The sequence below is a fragment of the Pelodiscus sinensis genome, chromosome 2 (assembly GCF_049634645.1).
Source record: "Pelodiscus sinensis isolate JC-2024 chromosome 2, ASM4963464v1, whole genome shotgun sequence".
NCBI lineage: Eukaryota > Metazoa > Chordata > Testudines > Trionychidae > Pelodiscus > Pelodiscus sinensis.
Genome location: NC_134712.1, coordinates 246,443,746 through 246,458,286, shown reverse-complemented (window position 1 = coordinate 246,458,286; position 14,541 = coordinate 246,443,746). Strand labels below are relative to the sequence as shown.

General features: G+C 47.3%; 1 protein-coding gene across 5 annotated transcripts in view; it reads left to right on the top strand.

The window, feature by feature from the left end:
* Positions 1-14,541, top strand: part of LOC102448247 (sodium channel protein type 5 subunit alpha-like) — a 190,422-nt gene that overhangs the window by 92,037 nt on the left and 83,844 nt on the right. For all 5 annotated transcript variants that reach the window (XM_075922841.1, XM_075922840.1, XM_075922838.1 and 2 more), the window contains 2 exons: positions 4,604-4,667; positions 9,046-9,187. In XM_075922841.1, the coding sequence (XP_075778956.1) occupies positions 4,604-4,667; positions 9,046-9,187 (206 nt within the window). The remainder of the gene's footprint in view (positions 1-4,603; positions 4,668-9,045; positions 9,188-14,541) is intronic.

Sequence of the window (14,541 nt, the reverse complement as noted above, 5' to 3'; positions counted from 1 at the left end):
ATGGCAGCTACCACATATGTCATCCCCCGTGCCAGACTATGATTTCAATGTTTCCAACGCTTGATTGCCTCAGTCTATACACCAACCCGACACCTATCCACAGGCACGTTTCACCTCCTCAGAAAGTCCTTGCCTCTTTACAGTGCTGGACCCAGCCACAGAACCTCTGCAGCGGGGTGCCTTTCCACCGAGATCAACCATCCAAACAAATCACTACCAATGCGTCACTTCTAAGTTGAGGTACCCGACTTCTAGCAACAGTATACCCAAGGAAACTGGTGACCTCACCAACACTATGACCATGATATTCTACATCAACTGTCAATGGGGTGCCAGATCCCCTTCCCTATGTGCAGAGGTGATTCAGTGCATCTGCCCCAACATAACCATTATGGTGGCATACCTACCTGGGGACAAGAATACCATGGCCAATACCCTCAGCTGCCACTTTGTCACAGAGCACGAATGGGAACTGCACAATCAGGTCACCCACGATCTATTCCAATCCTGGGGTCAACCACAGATAGACCTCTTTGCAACCAGCTGAAATTCCAAATGCCCCCAATACTGTTTGAGAGAAGGCATAGGGCACAACATCTTGGGAGAAGCAATGCTATTCCCATGGAATACTCACCTGTTACATGCTTTTCCTCCTATACCTCTGATCCTCAGAGTTTTCCGGAAGATACAGACAGACAGGGGTCATGCAATTCTAATAGCCCCGGCTTGGCATTGGCAGACATGGTTCTCATGTTTTTATCAGCTGTCTGTACGGCCTCCCTGCCCACTTCCAACCCTCCCAGACCTCCTCTTCGAGGGTGTGTCTAGACTACATGCCTCCTTCGACGGAGGCATGTAGATTAGCCAGATCGGAAGAGGGAAATGAAGCCGCGATTAAAATAATCGCGGCTTCATTTAAATTTAAATGGCTGCCCCGATCTGCCGATCAGCTGTTTGTCGGCAGATCGGGGCAGTCTGGACGCGACGCGCCGACAAAGAAGCCTTTCTTCATCGGCACAGGTAAGCCTCGTGAAACCAGGTTTACCTGTGCCGATGAAGAAAGGCTTCTTTGTCGGCGCATCGCGTCCAGACTGCCCCGATCTGCCGACAAACAGCTGATCGGCAGATCGGGGCAGCCATTTAAATTTAAACGAAGCCGCGATTATTTTAATCGCGGCTTCATTTCCCTCTTCCGATCTGGCTAATCTACATGCCTCCGTCGAAGGAGGCATGTAGTCTAGACACACCCCGAGAGCAAGGGTGTGATCCTTCATCCCTAGCCGCAAATACTGCATCTGATGGCATGGTACCTGTCTGGTTCTCAGAAGCTGAGCAGCAGTGCTTGCAACAAGTAAGAACTGTACTACTACATAGCAGAAGACAAACTACACGTGATATTTACCTGTGCAGATGGTGATGATTTACACAGTGGTGCACCCAGAAGGAAGTCCAACCATCTACGGCTCAGCTCCATTTCATCCTGGAATATATCATGACCCGAAACAACAAATTTTTTCTCTTTCATCACTCTGAGTTCATCTGGCTTGATTATCCCCCTATAGAGAGATTCTCATAGCTTGTGCCTGCACCAGCCTGCACAAACTTTGTAGGCTCTTGCTGCATCTCATGGTGCTTCCAGCAAAGCCCTGACGAGCCCCACCTCACAACTGTGGTTTAGTGGGTTGAAAGGTGGTAGAGTTGGGAGGATGTGGTGGCAGGGTGGGGCAGGCAGTATGTGGGGGTAGGCATGGGGGAGGTTAGGGTGCTCGAAGACCTGGGAGCCACCATCTCAGGGGGTCAAGGAAGGGTTGGGTGGAGCATGGCAGGCAGGGACTTACCACCACCCCCACTGCTTGCAGCATCTCCCACGTCTCTTTTTTCCCCAGGTCCAATGTGCTGCTCAGAAAAATCATTATGCCACGGCAGCAGCTGCTTGATGGATCACAAGCTGGTTCCCCGCAATGCACTCTGCTGCTCCCGCCACCCTCAGGCCCTTGAGCTTCCCACCCCAGCGGACACAAGTCTGCATGGTACCACCACTGTCACCAGTTCCCTGCCACACCTATCGTCTACTTGCTGGGGAGGCGCCATGCCATGCCCCACCCAACCCAGCCCACCGGTCAACCTGCCACTGCACCTGCTCCCACCTGAGGGTGGGGTTCCCCTCAACTCATCATTTCTCACTCATTCTGGCATTTTCTAGAAACTTCTCAAGTCTTCCTGTGTATTCTCAAATGTTCTTTGTGACAGGTGGTATGATAGACGTCTGATTTTTTATAATAGTTTTTCATTTAATAATCTAAAATATGATACCGAGGCAATATTAAGAGTTGGAAGCATTGCAGAGATCAGTGAATTCAAAAGTTAAGGATTTTTCACAAATGTTCATTTGGTCATGTTGTATATAATGTACATTTTATTGTAGGATACTGTCTCAGGTTGGTCCCCAGCATGCTGAACTGATTGGCCTGTTTCTTAACCTCTTAACCACAACACACACTAGGCTGTTACCTTTTACCATATGTGTATTTGTTCATCCTTTACAAAGTATTAACAGTGTGTTTTGGAGGCTTACAACGGTAGGAGACTTCCATAGAGTCTTTTCTCCTCAACCCAGGCTCGTCCTCTAAGTTTCCTTGACTTCTCCCAGCTTTCTGTTGCCCTCACTTATATCCTCTCAGTTCCTGATCCAATGGTCCCATTAACCCAGCAATTGCCACTCCAGTGTCAATAATCCCCATCAGAATCTGATTGAATTCAATTAATTAATGCTTCCCAGTGCTGCAGCATTTCCCGCACCTTACAGGTGATTCTTGGACATGCATATTCATCCTGTGAATCACAGCTGGGGGCAGGGAATGGCTACTCATTCCCTAAGGGTCTCTTCTCATGAGATTTATGAATAAAAACATAAGAGCAGCCAGACTGGGTCAGACCAAAGGTCCATCTAGCCCAGTATCCTGTCTGCCAACAGTGGCCAATACTAAATGATGCCATGTGATCATGAGCCAATAGAGAAAATTTCTGAGGAGGAGAAACATCCTCAGACTGAAAGTTTACAAGAGCCTTTAGCTATTTAGTCCTCATCTCTAGACGAAGCAGTGATTTCTTCTACACTGTCTTATCCAGATTACTGCAGGAGCTTCCAAGAACTGCTAAAGCAGATAGAGATGAATGCCTCCAGAAGTCTTTAAGGGAGATGCAGGGGTCCCCACAGGAACTGCTGGACATTCTCCATGCCAGAATGTCAGGGTGCATGACATTCCTTGTCAATGGTTTGTTGGTCCATGTAAAAATATTTGACAAACACACATGACAATTACCCTACATCCTCTCAGGTTCGTTAGAATTTGCACCACCTTCATTTTGATAGATATAGTCTCTGTCACCCCTCCATTTAGAAACCTTTCTTGACACTCTTGTATGCTTACTTACCATTTCTTTTGATTCCCAGGGTACACAGAACATTTGAGCAAGATGTTGCCAGGGTCATCTTGCTTGCTACTGCTAGTCTGAAGCAGTTTTATTATTTCATAATCCTTACCCATAACGCCAGACTTGATATCCCAGGACAATGGGGACATCTTTCATCTGAACCCCCTCTCTGCTTCATCTCTCTGTCCAGAGATTGAACTGTTTTTCAGATGTCAAGAATATTTTGGATAAATAGTAGGAAAGATTTCACCAAAGAAACCTGTGTTGTTAAAGGGAAAAAGTTACAATTAGGTATATACAATCCCCAGTTACCCTCTGTTAACACATACTTATCTACTATCTTGGAGTATTTACCATCTCTAAAGAAATCTAGACTTTCAGTTAATTCTGTTACAGTATGCTTCTTATTGAAGGCTGTACAATATCCTAAAACAGTTGAATTCCTCAGAGAACTAACTAGAATTTTCCCTCACCCTGGAGCTCAACACAGTGTTTGCAAGTCAGATGGACCTAAATTTGAACCCCAACAACATGATCACTATTACATTGACCTGTGAAAACCTCCGTTATGGTAGGAATTGCATCAACTAGGAGAATTGAGGAAATACAGGGATTCATGGCAGAATGTCTGTATACAGTTTTTCTTGTTTCTAAGATATCGTTTACACCATAAAAGTCTTTGTCCAAGGTAGTTTCAAATGTCTACTTAAATGAGTAATATCGGTCATCTCTCCACATTTTTTCCTAAACCACATTCTAATCAGAGATAATCAAGATTGCATATCCTTGATATTTGTAGGTCCATAGACTTTTGTCTGCAAAAGATTAAACCCTTCAGATCTTACCTGAGGGCTTGGTTCACAACACGTTGGATCGATGCTGAAGTGATCAATCTACTGGCTGTCGATTTATTGTGTCTACTTAACTGCAGTAAATCAACTCCATTCACTCTTCTGTCAACTATGGTACTCCACCAGTATGAAACGATTAGCCAGAGTCAATGGTGAAGAGCAGCCCCTAGCAAACTTAGTGCATGAAAGTAACTTTTTAAAATAATTAATTGCCAAATTTACCCATCTGTGTGCATGCATGTGTGCAAGATCATTCATACTAATCTAGATGATTGTTTAAGAAGTATTTTTTGATATACTATGCTTTTTTTTTGTAGAAAATTTTCTTAAGAAAAATGGCACCAAGGACAACTTGTTGTGTGGCAATGGCACAGATGCTGGGTAAGTGCAATTTACAATCTTTTTTTATTCTTTTTTTTCTTTGTTTCATATTTTTTTGGTTTATTTCAGTCCACCTGTGACTAATGTGAAAAGCAGATTTCAAGTTCCAAATGACAGCAGTAATGGGAACAAGGATAATGAAGATTATCAATAAATACGGTAGCCCAGTGTCTGTGAGTCTGTAATGCTGACGTACACAGCCATGACCCCTGGCCATGTACGTCAGCACCCCGACGTACCCCAAACGGTGGACCCCAAATGGCCGCTTGCCGCTCCTTGCTCCCCCGCCGCAGCCCAGCTGAGTGGTGCAGCGCTCGGCCTAGCCACCAAGGAGGGAGGGGAAGGGGGAGCGGGGCAGTGACGTACACAGGCCCGCCCCCTGGCTGTGTACATCGGTGCCCCGCCCCCTCTCCTCTCCCGCGGAAGCCCGCTTCATTGGGGGAGGGGGACCGTCAAGGAAGGGAGCAGTGTTGGCTGGGAAGGGGGGGGCCTGGAAACAACTAGTGGGGGGGGGGCAAAGGGGCTGGTTGGGGGATATGGAGGGGCCAGCGGGAAGCAGGGCTGGTCGTGGGGGGAGGGTCGGGTGAATGGGGCTGGCCATGGGATATGGGGGGGGACCACCGGCCAGAAGGGGGCGGGGCTGGCCGGGAGTAAGGGGGGGAGGGAAGCACAGCTGGGAGGGTCAAGGGCCGGGAGGGTGGCCGGGAGGAAGGGGGAGGCGGGAAGCAGAGCTGACGGGGGCGGGGAGCGGTGCAGCAGCGCTGTCCAGGGAGATCAGGAAGAGGAACGGGCCGGCAGGAAGCAGAGCTGGAGTGGGGGGAATGCAGGGGGACTGGCTGGGGAAGATCAGGAGGCGAAGTGGGGGAGAACCGGCCAGGAAAGGGGGAGATGAGCAAATTGGCCGGCAGGGAGCGGGACTGACCTGGGCACTTGCTGCCTGTCCCGCGCAGGGTCCCGGCGACGCACGAGCGAGGAGGAGGCTTCTCCTCCTCCTCACACTCAACCAACTGAGGGCTCCCAGTGGCAATCACGGCCCTGCCTCCCTGCTGGGACTCCCAGCCGCTCCCCCTGCCCACGCCAGGCTTCTGTCCAGTGCGCAGCTGGAAAAATCAGTAAATACCAGACATTGCACATGTCTGGTATTTTCTGATTTTTTTTTTTTACCGGACAGAGCGCACAAATACCGGACTGTCCGGTACAATGCCGGACACTTGGCAACCCTACCCACCTCTCCTCCCCCGCAGCAGCCCAGCTGAGCGCGCAACACTCAGCCAAGCCACCACAGAGGGAGGGGAAGGGGGCAGGGCAGTGATGTACACGGCTAGGGGGCAGGGCCATGTATGTCACCACCCTCCCTTCCCCTCCCGCTGCGGCACTCAGCTGAGTGCTGCAACCCTCAGCCGGGCCGCCACAGGGGAGGCAGCAGTGCAAGGGGCCATTTGTGCTCTCCCTCGGCGGGAGGGGAAGGGGGGGCAGGGCAGTGATGTACACGGCCCTGCCTCCTGGCCGTGTATGTCACCGCCCCGCCCCCCCCCCCCCCCTTGCAGCGGCCCGATTAAGCAGGCAGCATGCAGCCGAGCACCATGGCAGGAAGGGAAGGGGGCGGGGAGAGACGGAGGGGAGGGAGAGGCAGGAGGAGGAGGAGAAGAGAAAGGGAGAGTGAGAGGCAGGAAGGGGAGAAGAGAAAGAAAGAGTCGGAGAGAGAAGCAGGAGGCGGAGGAGAGCTGAGAGAGAGGGGGGGAGGCAGTAGGAGGAGAGATAGAGAGAGACCAGAGGCTCAGGAGAGAAGACCAAGGTGGAAGAAGGACCTGAAAATCCTGTCTTATGACGGACTAATTGGCTAGTATAAAAATAATAACATAATTTAATGAAGGATTAGGGAATAAAGCTCAAAGCTGTGATTTCCTTACTCATGTCTGCGTTCTTTCCAGGCCTTCTAGTAGATGTTTTTGCATTTATTTTCACTTTTTTCTCAGAAATGTGTTTAATACATATTTCTACTTAGTGAATTATATTTTGAAAGAATAAGATGTGGCGAAGGAAATAGGTATAGAACTATCACCCCTCTTTCCTGGAAGGTTCATGAGCATTATAGAAAAAATTAACTTGAATTTGATCATTATACTTAATGTTACCAAAATTTTAGGAGTACATAGGAAAACAAAAGGCAAAACAATTATATTGATATGCCTTTAAAACATCGGTATTTAGTGGTCCTTTCCTGAAGAAATTAATAATCATTAAGGTTTTACTGTGTGTACTTGTTGGAAACCAAAAATGTAGACACCGTGTAGATTCAAACAGGAGGGTTTATTACACACACCGCTGGCGGAGTGCCACTTTGCCACTTGGGCTCAGCGAACACTGCCAAGTAAATGATTACAATAATAGACTATATAGAGAGCTGATGGGAAGAGAGAGAAATGATGGGGCGGGGAGTTCCCAAGTCCTGGATAGGTTCTAGCAGCAAGAGCCAATAAGCCAAAAGTCTTAAAGATTAAATGGTTCAGGTTAACACAATTGCTAAACACAAGTATACGTCCTTGTCCTCCCCCCAAAAAGTGCGAGGCATAGCTACATTCTGATCAGGATGTGTAGGAATAGTAACAGTGCCTTCCCGATAGGTGTGGTCCATAGGTACTTATCTAGGGTTATAAAGCAAAAACCAAAACAAAGTAAGGTACGCAGTAGCAATTGTTAATAATATATCTTTGGTACATTAGCAAGTTGGGCTTGTAAATGGGGGGCGCAATCTCTAGATCCTTAGCAACAATTCGTGGTTGGCCTTGAGTGTGTCTCTTTTCCATGCAGACTGTGGGGCACCTCGCAGGGCCATAACCTTGGGTTTATATGTGAAATTAATGATAGTGGTATCCAGTTATAGCTTTCCATTTAGTGTTGTGCTGCTTAGCTTATAAACAGACAGGGCTGCTTTTCTGTGTCTGTCCTGTTTTCTCTAAGCTTCTTGTTATCTCTTTTGTTTTCAGCTAGGCCTACTAGGCCTTGTCTCTTTGCTCCAACTGAACAGCAGGCTTCTGGGGGACAGCTTAGCCACAGACCATAGTTTAAGGTTTTACCTATATATCAAAGGGCTATTGGCTACAGTGAGTTAGAAACCTGTTCCTACAGTACTCTATGCTTGAAGCCTTAAATACATTATAGTTATTTAGTATGGGCTATACTGTAACTGTAGGCACAGTCTCTTGTAAAGGGTAGCTGCTAGCAGCCCCATTTTGGAAGAGCCCAGTGAGAGAATTCCTGAAGGAAAATAATTTGATAATGGCTTTTATCAGTTTCCGATTGGAATGGCATTGTGGAGCCAAGGCTCCACCTATTCCCAACCTGCTTTCTACGTCTGGGCATGTCCCTGCAGCTGAGATATGGGAAGGCTGTGTGAGAGAGTTTGTGGAGTGTAGGTCTTAATTCCTGTAATGTTCTTGTGTCAGACTGTAGTCCAGGCTCAAGCAAAGGGCTCTGCTCTGTACAAGACACATCCTCTGCCCTAAAGGTCTTGTAGTTCACAATCTAAAGATAAACTTAGCTCACAATGCCAAAAATAGATGTAAAGATCGATCCTCTAAACTATTAGTCCTGCACCCATATTCTCTTTTGATTTCAGTCAGTTAAGAGAAGATGCAGTGGAAGTGTTAACTTAGAATACACATATGCATACATACATATATAGAGAGTTAAAATATGCTTGTGTGTATCTGTTTTTGTATTACTATCTCTATCCTAAAAAAGCAATGAGGAGTCCTGTGGCACCTTATAGACTAACTGAAGTGTAGGAGCATAAGCTTTCGTGGGCAAAGACCCACTTCGTCAGATGCATGTAGTGGAAATTTCCAGAGGCAGGAATAAATATGCAGGCCAGGATCAGGCTGGAGATGACGAGGTGGATCCAATCAAGGAGGATGAAGCCCACTTCTAGAAGCTGATCTGGAGGTGTGAATTCCAAGAGAGCAGAAGCTGCTTTTGTAGTTAGCGAGCCATTCACAGTCTTTGTTTAATCCAGAGTTGATTGTGTCAAACTTAAAGATGAACTGTAGCTCAGCAGTTTCTCTTTGAAGTCTGGTCCTGAAGTTTTTTTGCTGCAGGATGGCTACTTTTAGATCTGCAATTGTGTGTCCAGGAAGATTGAAGTGTTCCCCTACATCTCTATCCTTTCACTCTATGTCCTCTGCCCCACCAAAATATCACAGGACTGTGGAGGACATTTGCACAGATGGGTTAGAGTTTGCAGATCTCACAGAAGAAATGAGTTCCTATATTTGAGTTTTAATATAGTTGACTATATTCTCAACTTACTCATGAACTGAAGCTGCTTGCCTTTAAATTTGCACATTTGAAGGTTTCATCAATTTTCTGTTATCTGTAGCTCCTGTCCAGATAAGTATATATGTCTGAAAGTTGGGGAAAATCCTGATTATGGCTACACCAGTTTTGATACATTTGGCTGGGCCTTTCTTTCCTTGTTCCGCCTGATGACACAGGATTTCTGGGAGCGTCTCTATCAACAGGTATCAGATTTACTTATTTCAAATACTAAGTAAAGCAGTAATCTAACTGGATAAATGTATAAAGTATTTAAAATATAAATTGAGAAAGAAAAGTTCTCTTCTATGATATTGTGAACTTATACATGCCACTGTAAATGTGTGTGCCGAGTGACCTCTGGTTAGAGACTTTTGCCTTTAGTTGGCACATGCAACGTGCAGCTGTGAGAGGCCTCTAGAGTGGTCACAAGTGCAGCTGTGAGAGGTCTCTGGAGGCCATTGATTTCAAAATAGCAGCAGCTAAGCGTCCACACCATGCTATTTCGAAATAAGTTTCAAAATAAACATCAATCCTCATGACAAGTAAGAATTATTATTTCAAAAAACCCAGTCTGTTATTTCAAAATAACTGGCTTGGTAATGTGGATGCTCTTCTTGTTATTTCAAAATAAGGGGAGTTATTTTGAAATAACTCCTTAGTGTAGACCTGGGCTCGGTTCCTTCTAGCCCATGGTGACAGTTGAACCTTCCCATAATTTTTCTTTAATTAACCATCTTCATGAATCCTAGGACATGGTGTACTAATAGTTTAATAGTTCCATTCAATAGTCATTATAGTTTTAGTAGTTCTTGGGCAATTTATTATGAAAAAGTCCCCAGAATTTAAACCCCATGAAAGGTGTAGGCCTGTTTTTCCTGTCACAGGCGCACCAGTTGCCTGATCTGTTTGGGTGAGGGACATGCAGGTGACAAATTCTCCATTTGCACCTCCTTCACCAAGACTAAAAAACAACAATAAGCTCTTCTCCTACAGTAAACAACAAAACCCCCAGTAGTTTGAAGATTCACCTCATGAAGGAGGCAATGTAGCATGAGTTTGAACCGGGTCCTGACCATGACAGACTGGATTCTGATTAAACCTATAGTGCCCCTTTAGCCTTTTTTCACTAAAGCACAAGTTGGGTGAGAAACCTTATGCCTTGTCTTTTTTATTAGATCTGAGGTATTCCAAAATCTCCGACTCTGTCAAAAATTCGTCTAAGTCCTCTGATACTGGTTCTGGACCATACAAATCTAAGTGTTCCTTATTACTGTCTGAGGAGGCACTCTCCGCTCTGGCTCTGTCATGGCCTCTAAAACTGGTGTCTTCACCCAGGCTTCTCCTTCACTGAGTTAGTCTGTTTCAGCACCATCAGCACTGTTGGAATAGATACCTGAGATGTGGTAGATTGCACAGGATTTTTTTGTCAATGAGGGTTCTTTGAGGAGTATCCCTCTGGCTGCTCCATATGAGGTATTTGGGCGCCGCAGCATGCCTGACTGGAAAATTTCAATAGCAGTGCTAGTGACAGGCAATTCGCATATGAGCAGAACACTCCACACACCAGGCAGCTAATGCGCATGTGTGGGCTATGATCCCTTCAGTTCCTTCTCTGCCACCACCAGCGTTTGTCGGAACCCTCAGTGAGCTCTGCATTGAGCTTCTCAGACAGATAGTTAGCCTTTTTTACCACATATTTTAGTTAGTGTTAGCTTTAAAATTGCCTTCCTTTCACTTTACATTTTTTTTTCTTTTTGCGATCAGCTGAGGAGCCGAAGATAAGTGACGGCTCCCTGCCTCCTGCTTTCCTCTGGTGGGACTCTCCCCCTCAATTCCCTCTGCATTTTATTTGATTTTATTTGATTTACTCTGTTTTGAGGAAAATTTTCCTCAGAAACCTCCTCAGAACACCCCCCTCAGGCTCGTATACCAAAGCCGGCTGAGTTCAAGTGCCATCTATTTGCTGCTTGTATATTCTGCAACCAGAGGGGTGTTCATTTATCTCCACTGCATGGGGGAGCACCACGGTGTGATTCATTGCACTCATCATAGAGACCTGACAGCTGGAGCACACAAAGCAAGAGAGCTAAAACTGAACGGAACTCGGACCAATCCTTGTCCTTGGTCCCCCTGCATCCCTGCTTAAATCCTCACAGCAGTGATGTTAGAGAAAGCAGCTTCAGCTGCCTTAGCTGTGAGCTCTGCAACCTGTAAACAATCTAAGAGGCCACATAAATATACTAAAAGGGAATCCCCTTCACCTAAGAAAGGGCGATCCCACAAATCCAAGCCAGTTCTGTCCCCTGTGGGGGCTCTGGACAAGAGCTTGCTGGAGCTGTGATCACCCACTGCACCCCGAAGGTCCCAGCACCTGGCCACAATGCTGAAACAGCTTAATTAAGTCCCCTGTGGCACAAAAACCCAGGGCAATCCCAGTACCATCCGCTCCACCGACACCGTGCTCTGCTATTGATAAAAATAACGGTTTCATCAAAGCCCCACACTCGATACCGTTGGTGTGTGCTCCTTCTCCAGTACCGGTCAAGTCAAAAGGAACACAGGCACAGTACCTCCTGGCACCTGTGCCTCAAACTTGTTCTTTTACATCTGCAGACCAACTAAAAGTTACCTCAGTACCATAACTCCACTTTTTGGTACTGATGTCTCCCCAGTACCAGCCAGGTTCTCTCCAGCAACTATAGCATCTTCTGCACCTCCTTTATCTAGTAAGGAGGAAGCCGTGTCTCTCCTAAATGCCATGTCACCCAGGCATTCCTCTTCTAAGAGGGAAAGACACTTCAGCCACAACCCCTGATACCTCAGTAGCACCCTAACCAATGTCTACTGCCTTCTATGCCCGCGCCTCCCACTTGGCCCTACTGGGACCCCATGGCATCTTATAGAACACGCCAGCAGCAACAACAATATCATGCTGATCAGGTTCACTCAAGACCCACATTGATGATGTGGAAGAAAACAAGCCTTCGCTCTGCGTTTGTAAGCAACAAGTAGCCAGAGGCAGTTTATTTGAGCAATGTTGCAAGGGAAGTCTGATTCGGATGGGGGGAAGTGGGGAGATCTTTGAAATACAAGCAATTCTTCTTCTGGTAGTCCCCGTGGGTGCTCCACGTCTGGTGTTGGCTCATCCCGGTGCCACGAATCGGAGGCTTCACATAGCCGTGTTCGGCCGGACCACGCATGTGCGAGTAGTGCTAGAGGCTGTTCACGCCTTTCATCTGCCACGCACGGTCTGGCCCCCTCAGTTCCTCTCAGCTGCCCCTGGTCACGGACGGAGCTCTTCCCTCCCCTCAGCGTTATTCAAGTTACCTGTGAATAGTTAAGGGAAATACTAATTAGCCGTTATTTGTTCCTCTTTCTATATACTTTCAGTCGTTCCTTAAAAAAAACACAAAAAAAGACAGACTTTATGTACATGTTTATCTCCGTTAGTTATTGTTAGCGTTGTAGTTCTTAGTTCAGCGGATTAGCCGCCTCAAAAAAAAAAAAAAAACAAAGAAAAGAAGAAGGGAAAAAAAATAGAAAACTGATAGAAACACTCAAATAAAGTACCAGATAACATACTTAAAGGAAACAAGAGAGAGTGTCAGACGCCTGGAGTGGAAAAATGTATGGATCCCCGGGTTTTAAAAAATGTTCTGTGTGCCGGGAGGCAATGCTGGTCTCAGACGGCCACGCTGCCTGTATCGGATGTATTGGGGGAGGCACATTTGCCTCAAAAATGCTAAATTGTGCTAAATTAACAACCAGAGCCCGCAAGGACTGAGAAAGATGCCTACAAATGATTCTGTTTGACAAGGCACTGATGCCTTCCGACGCTTCCTGCTCGGTTGACCCTGACCCTGCTACAAGAAAAAGGCGGGCTACCTCTCCGGGGATGGCTTCATCAAAGAGGAAAAGAGCCTCCCCAGCCCGATCCCTGCCAACCGTCCTGCAGACGCGGGTGAGTGCAGGAGATAAAGCCGGCACTTTGGGCTCCACCTCTGGCACTAGTAAGCCCAGGACTTCGGGCTCTACCTCCGGCACCGCACGTATGCAGGGTGCAAAGAAGTTGGCCAGCACCAAGCCACGAGCCCAACCCTCCACGGCACCGCCAGCACCAGAATGCCGTTTTAAGGAGCCAGCACCACCAGCACCGGCAGCCCCGGCACCGGTTTCCTCAGCTGCTCCAGCTGCAGCGCCACCTCTGTCAGCTCAGGAGCTGTCTTCAGCACCATTGGCACCACCAGTGCCTGAGCTAGAGCAAGCAGCGCTCTCCACTCCTCAGCCTGCAGCTGCTTTAGCACTGGGGCCCTCTCAGCTTCCTGCACACCCAGATCTGCCAGCAACAGCACCAAGGAAAGCAATCTCTAAATCATACACTCACGCTGTCTCACGCTCCCCCTCCCCGGTCTTCTCTCCAGAGCCATCCCCACAGCCTCACTCTTCTGTAACATCTGGCCACACCAGGGAGCAAGTGATTTGCCCACAGTGTAGTGTGTCACCTTATTATTGCCACCATAGAGAACCTAGCTGGGCATACCCAAGGCACTCTTGATCGCGGTCCCCTTCCCGGCACCCGCGCTCACCTGTATGTTCACCATGCCATACTTACTACATTAGACATGGCAGCGCCATATCATCTAGGCAGTCATCCTCTGGGCGTTTGGACCAACACTACAGTCATTATCACAGACCCTACTACTATGTATCATCTCGTCACAGCTGGTTGCACTCTTATAGAAGATTGCCGTGCTCCTGCCGTTCTATCAGCCCATGTTCGCTGCATACCGAACCTAGGAGACAGTTGCCGGCTCAAACCTCACCTCCTCCAAGGACCCCAGCTGCCCAGTTGGAATATTCAGAACCAGAGGAGGGGCAGCTATCAGAAACAGAGACAGACATGTCGGCTAACGCGCATTCATCACTTCCTTCACCGAACGAAGCTGTAACCCCAACTGACGCTTCACCTCCGGATGACCTGAAGGAATTTCAGGATCCTTTTAAACATGTGGCGCAGAGCTAGGAGGTACAACTGACTGAAGCCCAGGTGAAACAACATAAGTTGCTCAAAAATCTACACCCCCAGCAAAGATGAAAGATCGCACTTCCCATTGACAAAGCGATAATGGAAGTAGCAGAGGAGATTTGACAGATTCCAACATCGATCCCACTAACCAGTAAAAAAGCAGATAAGAAATACTTTTTTCCATTTAAAGGCTTAGACTTCCTCTTCAATCATCCCCAACCTAACTCCTCGATAGTAGTCAAACACTAGTAGGTACCGTTTATTTGGAGCAGCTCAGTGTGCCTTTGTTTCTCTGTGATGACCACTTCAAACCCAGACAGATTCGTCATGATGTTATATAGGCAGGTACATAAAATTTCCTTATTAGAGTGGATGCGACAGTCCTTTGGGTACAGGGAGGCTCCCACACCTTGGGTATGAGTCCCCCCCAGCACAGCAGAGAGACCCGAGCAAAGCCGCACAGGCACAGCAGGGAGACACAGCAGGGAGTCCCCCCCAGCACAGCAGGGAGACAAGAGCAAAGCCGCAGAG